At 32.4% G+C, this 10,000-nt stretch overlaps 1 protein-coding gene across 2 annotated transcripts in view; it reads left to right on the top strand.

Annotated features, from left to right (window-relative positions):
• DACH1 (dachshund family transcription factor 1) overlaps positions 1-10,000 on the top strand; it is a 397,236-nt gene that overhangs the window by 313,432 nt on the left and 73,804 nt on the right. For both annotated transcript variants that reach the window (XM_049647052.1, XM_049647053.1), the window contains 2 exons: positions 629-764; positions 3,962-4,096. In XM_049647052.1, coding sequence (XP_049503009.1) covers positions 629-764; positions 3,962-4,096 — 271 coding nt within the window. The remainder of the gene's footprint in view (positions 1-628; positions 765-3,961; positions 4,097-10,000) is intronic.

The raw sequence follows: 10,000 nt of genomic DNA, 5'->3' as shown, positions 1-10,000 counted from the left end.
TTGATAATTTGTGTGCTAAATGATCCTTAGACACTGCTGAAGCGATAGAATCTAGGGATTTCTTTAAATTGATAATTGTCTAGAATTGAAACCTGCTTTGTTCTGTTGTTTTGTGTTGTCTAATAGGCTCTAAAATGGTTGTCTTCTGGGGCACCTGGGTGGCTCAGTCTTTTAAGCATCGGACTCTTGATTTAGGCTCAGGTCATGATCACGGGGGTCATGGGGTGGAGCCCCATGTTGGGCTCCATCCTGACAGTGTGGAGCCTGCTTAGGATTATCTCTCTCCCTCTCTCTGTGTCCCTCCTCTTCCTCTCTCTCTCTCTCTCCCACTTGATGAGTAAGTAAGCTTAAAAAAATAAAAATGAAAGGATTGCCTTCTTGGGCTCCTTTTTTATCCAAAGAGGGGATTGGCATCTGCTGATCTGCTTGCCTGTAGAACCAGTTTGCTAACTCGTCTTTCCCTACTTTGGCTTTGTTCAAATGAAAGGTTAAAATGTCAGCGAAGGATGAATTTATTTCCTTGGCATTTCTACAGTACTGCATTAACGAAAATCAACACTCGCGAAGGAGGTCAAGTTCCCATGTATTTACCTCTTCTCTCCCCCGATTCTTTCCCGCGGTGCCCCAGGAGCGAGTCCCAGACAGCCCTTCTCCTGCACCCTCTCTGGAGGAGGGCCGGAGGCCTGGCAGCCACCCATCATCACACCGCAGCAGCAGCGTGTCCAGCTCCCCAGCACGGACCGAGAGCTCTTCTGACAGAATCCGTAGGTCTCATACTTCTACTTGTCACCATTTTAAACTTTATTAGGTGCAGCTGGCTTTTCTAATCAAAATGCCCTCATTCCAAATAGATCTCAGATGTATCATGTTCTGAAGCTCTGTAGCAATAGCCATCTCTCAAAATTATGTTTCCCAGTTTGCAATATCATGAGGTATGGTACTACATTAACAGGTTCTGATATAAACTCCCTCTCCTTGATGCCACACATAAAGATTTGAGCTATGAAACAGAGAAAGTAACCTTCCAGATTAGTTTCTGAAGTAAACACCTCCAGCTCACAGGTAGCTAGTGGCTAGGTATATGGCTTAGGGATTATTCAACTTTATTCCTTTGTCCCCTCCTCCCCCCCCCCCCACCAGTTCTTGAAATTTATCCATTTTCAGAATTCACCCCTGCGTTGAGAAAAATATCCACAGAGAGAAATAAAAGTAAGTAACAGTCAAAACGATAGACTTAAAAAAATTGCTTTGTCATTCTTATGACCACTGGATGGAAGAATTTTAAGTTGTATACATTTTAGGATTTGAATTAGTAAGTCAATGATGCATATCATTGTCAGATATTATTATTAAATTCTAAAGAGCAGGGGCTCTATTGTATTTCATGATAACGTTTTTAGATATTTAACCAAGAAAATCAAGAGTAAAGTTAAAAATACCATTCAATGAACTGGTTATTTTGTATCTGTATTTTGTGTTAAGAATCTAATACTTTTCTTCCAATAAAATGAACATATTAACAGTGACTATATCAGTTGACAGAATCAATATCCATTGTATCCTTTCCAAGATTTAGTTAATTTGAAGGAATCATGTTTGTGGTGTGAACTATATCTAATTACACATAACTTACTGAAGTTATTTGGTTGTTGAAAATATTTTTATAATAGGAAAAACATTTGCTACAAAGTGTCTTTATAAATCATAAAGAATGTTTGCATAAAGCAGAAATCCTTAACATGAATATTATTGAGATAGATAACAAATATTAGGTTAAATTGTATGTAATACAATTATTTAAAAAGTAGTTAATTATTGATAATTATATAGTTCAACATAATTCTAAATATGAATACTTGATTTGGCCTGTCTAGAACATATTTCCCTAATTTTGTAAGAGATGATAATCACTGTGTATTAATAAAAGTGAAAATATCATTTGATAACCATTCCAAATCAATGACATTTGATGGGGCTGGCAAACTTTAATTCCCAAAGTTTGGTTTCGTTAAAACAATTTCTCATATAAAATATTTTCTGTATGCTTATGTGCAGTGCTGACATTAGATTTTATGATGCATATTCATTTCATTTTTTATGCTTTTATAAGATGTCGTCAGTGAAAAGACACTGTCCTAGAGAAAGAAAAATATTTTTTCATGACACTTAGATGGAAATTATGGGCAGGTAGGGAACAATTTGAAATAATTTTGTTATACATTCATGTTTTAAACTAATCATTGTATTCTTTTTTATTCTTGAAAGAACAAAGGAGAAATTTTTGTATGCTTGGACTACCATGATTGTCCAAATGGAAATACGTACACATGCACACAAATGCATGCACACACACACACATATGCAAATACATGTTCACATATGTGCATATTTTAAATGTGTTTTTTTGAAAATTAGACTAACAGACATTTCAAAAATAATACAAAAAATTCTTTCACACTCGTTACACATATTCACCCAATCATCAGTATCTCTGAAAGAGATATTGGCCTAATGGCACTTTAATGTTCCTATCGTGGACATCATATTCTTTACCTCACATACATCATTGTTTATGTTCTAGAAACAAGGAATTTCTCTTACATAACCACAGAGCATTGATCAAAATCAGGAAATTAAGATTATTATAGTGCCATTCTCTAAACTATAAATCTTTTTCAAATTTCACCAACTTTCCCACTATTATTGATTTTTTATTTTTTTTCTCACTAGTATTTTTAATAGCAAAAGATTTTCTTTACTGGTCCAAAAGCCAACCCAGGATCACGTGTTGCAATTACTTGTCATATTCCTTTAGTCTCTTTTAATCTGGAGCCATTCCTCAGTCTTTTTTGTCTTTCAGTATCTTGATATTTTTTAAAGAATATAGGCCATTTATTTTGTAGAACTTCCCTCAGATTGGATGTTTTTGTTTTCTCATGATTAGACTTAAGTTAGGAAATTTTGGCAAGGATCACAGAAGCATGATAGCATGCCCTTGGTGTATCATTCCAGGAGACATTTGTTTTCCCCATACTTGTCATAATTATCTCTTGGTTAAGGTGGTAAATACTAGATTTCTCTGCTGTAAAGTTACTCTTTTTTTTTAAACCTTTGTAAGTAATAAGTAACAATAATAAGTCTTGTGAGGAAACATATTAAGACTACATGGATATTATATTTTTCATCAAACTTTCACTCCACTCCTTTTAGAATCATCTGCTGAAGATTCTTCCTTCACACAATTATTGCTATGGTGATTTCCAAATGATAATTCCTAATATAGTTTTATGATATTTTCAAAAAAAAATCTTATTTTTTCAGAGAAGGTAAGTTTTTATGGAATATGTATTCATCCAACTAGGATTTTCATGGGCAATTTATTAAGAAATTTATTGACTGGATTTTGAAAATCATAAGGGTGTTTTGTTATCTACTTTATTATTTCAGCAGTTACAGGTTACTATCACTACTTCAAGAAAGCAATTATTATTTTTATTCATTCAGCCATTTAATAGATATTAATTGGGCACTTGTATATTCAAGTTTGAGTTCAAATCCAAATTTTAAAGAAGTACTTTGGTATCTATGAAACCTTGTGTTTTATTGACTAGTATAGATTATGAATATTGAAACAGTTATTTCAGTGCCTTAACTTGTTGAAAGCTAACAGCTTTTAGTGCTCATAGTGTAATGGCCATTCAAAAGTATTCCAGATATTAAAAATATTATATTCTTTGTGAAATAAAAATAAGATAAGATAAAATGTTTTCATTTCCACTATTTTTCTTATTCTTAAGATTATCATGGTTACCAATTCTCAGTATTCTTAGAGTTAGATTATAATACCAATTTAGACCATCATATTTTAGTTATTTTTGAGTCCAAATGAGTTTAATTAATTTGTTCGAACATTGTGTGTTATGGTGTTTCTGTCTTTGTTCTTTTGTTTCGGGCTTGACAGCTGTCCATCAGAATGGGTTGTCCATGAACCAGATGCTGATGGGTTTATCACCAAACGTCCTCCCTGGGCCCAAAGAGGGAGATTTGGCTGGTCATGATATGGGACATGAATCGAAAAGGATGCATATTGAGAAAGGTAATATATGATTATGTGGCCTTGATTTTCCTGTTCAACATGTGGACTAGATTTTAATCATAGAATGAGTGATTCAATCCCACAAAAGATGGCATATAAACATGTTAAAAACCTGTAATATTAGGTAAATATTAAGCCTCTTCAGCAAAAAAGAAGTATGAATGTAAATCTGCTGTTTTTCCTTACATACAACAGGTAGGTGATAATTTACTTTCCAGTACCTTTAAAATGTGGACAGTTTATTTTAATTGTTATCACTGAGTTTCCAAAGACCTACTGTTTGTCTTTCTCAATGTTACTAGGGCCAATTGTCATTTTTATTTACCTGATAGAGCTACGATAACATAGAAGCATTATTTTGAATATGTTTGGTTTCAAATATACATGATCATTGGATCAATGAGGAAATAGAAGTGAATCTTACCAAACAATGTACTAGCAGCATTTCAAAACTTAACAGAAGACCACTGGGGGAGGGGAAGGGAGAAAAAAAAAGTTACAGAGAGGGAAGGAGGCAAACCTAAGAGACTCTTAAAAACTGAGAATAAACTGAGGGTTGATGGGGGGGCGGGAGGGAGGGAGGGGAAAGGGGTTGATGGGCATTGAGGAGGGCACCTATTGGGATGAGCACTGAGTGTTGTATGGAAACCAATTTGACAATAAATTTTGAATTAAAAAAATAAAAAAATATTATATGTAACAAATAACAAAGCCCAGATTGTGTAAAGCTGAAAGTTTCCTATTTGTATTTCATTTGTATCACCCTAATCCATTTTCACAGGCAGATATTGGTATTTTCATGTCCTATTTCATAAAATACTTTCATGAAGAAATTTAAATATTATTTTGGCATGTTAAAAATTTGTGCTAGAGGTGCAAATTTAGTGTTTCAAATAGTAAGGTTTGAATTGTGATTATAAGAATTCTTCCACATCTTTTTCATCTTAATTTAATATTTTTAAATTTTATTAATATAGACTGGGTACTTTGACTATCTTTTGACATGAATAGCAAATAATCAGCGTTATAAAAAGGATTAACTCTTTGGAAAACATAAACACACCAAAAGCACAATTAGCTGTCAAAAAGGAAAATAAATAAAATCGGGTATTTAATGATCAAACAGAAAGAAATGATTAGAGAAAGACAAAGTTAGGGTGGGGCAACTTTTTAGAAAAAGACTATTCACAAAAAGTAAAAATGCTTATATGAAACTTTTTTCCATTCAACATACAAACAGTCATGCTGAGCCTTTGGGGAGAAAGAGTACATTATTTCTACAAATTAGATTATCTGCATGGGGTGCCTGGGTGGCTCAATAGGTTAAGCGTCTGACTTCAGCTCAGATCATGATCTCACACTCTGTGAGTTCGAGCTCCACGTCAGGCTCTGTGCTGACAGCTCAGAGCCTGGAGCCTGCTTCAGATTCTGTGTCTCCCTCTCTCTCTGCCCCTCCCCTGATCATGCTCTGCCTCTCTCTGTCTCAAAAATAAATTTTTTTAAATAATTTTTAAAAGATTATCTGCATTATGGAATGTCAGTGAGAAAATGATAATCTTTTCTAGGTGCCAATATGTCAAAATCTAGGCATAATTGAGAGCAGCATTAAGGCAACTTTTTAATTTTTCATTTTGAAATTTGATATCAAATGCTATTACTAAGCTAGATGGACTATATGCAATGCATCAGTGAGCTAGATGGTCTCTAAATATGTAATTCTATTTTTTCACAAGCTCTTCTTTAGCAATGAATAAAAATATTTTATATATTGTACCTTACATATATTTTGACATATACCTTTTATATTTGATCAAAACCTCTTTGTAGAAATATAAAAAAAATAGCATCATGAGAAAATAGAAAGCTTCATAGGAGATGTAAATTTTAAGTAAAAATATTTAAATATAAGAATTCATTGTATAAGTTAAGCAACCATTCTCCATCAGGGTTCTGGGAAGAAGAAAGTCCTACAGAAAATGATTGAGTCATTCATTTCTCAATTTTCCCATGGATACTACATAGCTGATTTCACATGGAATGCATAAGGGGGAAGTTATTTTATGACATATAATAGATGTCGAGATATTAGGGCTTAATTTTTTTCCAGAACCTAATGGAGAAGGGCTGGGTGTAAAATATCAAAGCCCAAAGGTGGTAGTGAGAACACCACCAAAGGCATGATCAGTAACATGATTAGAATAGTGAGTTCCACTGGAATTTTTGGTAGAGAGCTTTGTACAAACTGATACTTCAAGTTGAGTTTCCCTACTATTTCCATAACTACTTTTTTCAAGAGTCATGAGTTCTATCTATTTGTCTATTTTTAAAATTATTATTATAATTTTACCACCATGGAGCCTTTCCTGAAATACCATACTGGGTTGATTGAGGGAGTCCACTTCTGGTTTTCCTATAGGCCTGCTCCAAAAATCTTCACTACAATATTTGCCTTGTTTTTTGGAAATTACTTTTTCATTGGTCTGCTCCAAATACAAGGCTATAAACTCCTTGGAGTTATCTGTATATTACATTTTCTAGGCAATCTATGAATCCATACTGATCTGGGATGAATCATTAGGAGATTCTAAGTGATAGTAAAAGAAAGTAAAAACAACTATAAAGATTATACTCTTTAAGGAGTAATAGGATGGGAAAGGTATAATTATATAACTTCTAGAAGCTACATTTACATGAAATGGTAGAAGGTTCTGAAGATGATCTATACAAAAACTTTCTATATCATTAATGGTACTTCTTATCATATTGAAATTTTGCTGTCAGAATAAAGACCTTGACTATATGCCCAAGGTTTTCCAGTATTTTAATGTGTATTTTATAAAGGAAAATAAATGTTTATTTTAATATTCTTCCTAGGAATATAAAACTACCATTGGACTCATGATTTCAAATGTAGGTATATGATCATAGAAATTGTGATTGATGTTAATACTATTATAGTAAGTGTTTTATGTTGCTCTTTTTTTTATATATACTCTCTCACTTTTATCTAGTTTTCAGCATACTGAATTAATAGTAAATATTCATGGTTTTCCAGATTGATAGAGTCTACTAAATTAAAAATTGTTTTCTTTCATCACTACATTTGTCATGTGCCTCATACTAGCCCTGTAACTTTCTTACTACACATATCTGTATTAAAACAAGTGACTTAATTTAGAGACATTTGTAGAGAAATTAATTATATGTTTGTGTCATTTTAGGCGCAAACTTCTATATGCAATTTGCTGCTTACCACTTTAAATCATTCAAAAGATAATAATTCTTTAGAAAACATTGATTTTAAAAATAGATAGCAAAATTAATTTGTATGCTGAGAATCACTGTGGTCTAAAGTCTTAATCATCAGTAATATTTAAGCACTTTTAAATCTTCTTAATATTAAAAAAACTATCAACTCCACTCTATTAGAATATTTAAGTCACCGTTAACTGAAGGTATTTGAATTCAGAAGTCCTAGCTGCTGAATAAATTCACTCCTTATTTTTAAAAATAAAAACACTAATAGGTTTTTGAAACTTGGAAGAATGTAAGGTACATTCAAAATATAAATGTGAAAAACAGCTTGGTATAGTATATCAAGAAGTAATAGACATAATAATGTATCAGTCATCCCAAGTTTAAGGAGAAATCCTTTTGCTATTATAAACTTTGACTAAGATAAGGACTTTGTCAAAGATACGTGCTTAGGAAAACTGGTAGAGCTCAGAGCTCCAAAACCAATGTTATGTCTTCTGACTTTTACAGATTCCAGGTTCTATTGAGCTTTCTGGATTTTAAAATCATTGCTGATCTTTTCCCTCATTCTAAATTTCGTGGAGTAGGCAGTAATAATTGATATTTGAATTGTATAAGCAGACTCATTGTTTCTTTATGTGGGAACTGTCTATTCCCTGCATATTTGTCCATTGATACTAATGTACAATGTTACTCTCTCATACATAATTTGTTTCTTGTTTTTTTCTCAAATCGCTGCTATTTTCAACACATTTTAGAGCATGTTTTCTACCTTCGTATTGTCTCATATGCACATTTTGTATTATTATGAAATTTAATTTTTTAATTAAAAATTAAGTTGCATATATGCAAAAATCAAATATATGATACAGATAAGCTTATAGTATCAGCTTTCCCCAATTATAGAAAACTTAAGCATGTATAGTTGAACTATTAAATATCTATTTACATTAATGTATTTCAGTCTTGGACTGAGTATGCCAAAATGACACAATGAATTGATAAATATCTACCAAATGCCAGAATAGTAAACCAGATGAAATGCAAAAACTTTCTCTGTCCCTTTTTCTCTCCTTTGTTGCTATACATTTTTACTTAATATGTATCCTCATTTTCCCTATACTTGAGTCTTTTCCCCTTATTTGTTTTCACGAAAAAACATGAAAAGTTTCCTTTGTTGGTGACTCTTGAGGACTTTCTTTCATTGGTGACTCATGCCATTTTAGAAGCAGAAATAATTTAAGAAGCAGCAGGAAATACAGGGGATTTGCTTCAGGCCATAAAACATTTCTTTTGTGGCATATTTTGTTTGGTTGGCAATGCTCAAGATTTCCAATGGTTAGCATACTTGTATAAAAGGTTTCTTTTGGTGTTCTTAATTTAAGGACAGGGCACTAAAAGCAAAAAAGTAGTTAGCAACCTGGCCGTATGGGGATTTCCTCTTGTTAATGTTTTATTCTTAGCCTCCAACCATATAGATTATTTTCCTACAAAACATCTTTTTTTAATGACTATGTCATTGCTTTTCTCAAGTTTGTGGAAATGATTTTTTTGAAGGGTATTTCCTTTTGCACATTTCTCAATGTTTAAAAATTCTAATTTTACTTGAATTAGGACTGAGTCTTCAAAAATAGCCTTCCTTTAAATTCTAGATCGACATCACACAAATTAATAGTAAATATTATTTTGTTTTACCCACATATATCACAAATCTTAACCTGTTAGTATCTCATGTTACTATATAGAAGTATATAGAGTAAAAGCCCCTTTTCTATAGAAATTTCTGTATTTTGATAATGTTAAAGTACATAGGGCCTTGAGTATTTTCATTTTAAAATTCCAACAGTGTAACTTTTCCTTCACTTTCATTCTTAAGATAAAATTTCTCTTGGCATCTCTCAAAGCCTTTTATAAAATATTCTCCCTAAACACTTCCTAATGTGACTTTACCCTTCAGTTTCTAAGCATGTGAGTTAAAGGTATTGAACTTAATAATGATACTTTTAATTCTGTGATTCATAACAGTAGGCAATAACAAATTTCTCTGAATTCCAGAGTTCTTTCTTAAGCAGATGGCAGATTGCACATGCAAAGTCAAACTTAGGTGAAATTTTATGAAGGCGCTGGTTTATTATTTTATGAATTATAATTCGAGAAGCAGAACTTGCTGTAACACTTCAATAATAACTTAAGAAAATCCTACTATGTGAATCCTATGACATACCTGTAATATAAAATATGGGTTTTAGTGTTTATTAGGTTTTTCTCTGTGCATCTTGCTGACTGTTCTGTCCCACTGAACTTTTAGGTTTCTCAAATATCTTCTGTCCTTTCCCAGATGATACAGTTTTGGTTTTTTTGTTTTTTGTTTTTTTTTGTTTTTGTTTTTACCTGGGATGTATATTCCTTTTATTCATTAGTGCTCAGCCCAAAACTCTTCTGGGCAAAAGCTGTATCTTCTCATCATCTTTGTATACCTAGCACAGAGTCTGTTGTTACTGGGTACAGTAAATTACCTTTCAGAGTTAAATGAGATAATACATGTCTGGAGTGTTTGACCTATTTAAATATTCCATGAAATTATTAGTAGTATCAAATTACTAATGGGTATATGGCTCAATTTGATAGATGAGAAACATACATGTTGTG

Source organism: Panthera uncia, assembly GCF_023721935.1.
Source record: "Panthera uncia isolate 11264 chromosome A1 unlocalized genomic scaffold, Puncia_PCG_1.0 HiC_scaffold_16, whole genome shotgun sequence".
Lineage (NCBI taxonomy): Eukaryota > Metazoa > Chordata > Mammalia > Carnivora > Felidae > Panthera > Panthera uncia.
This window is presented reverse-complemented; position numbering and strand designations above follow the sequence as displayed.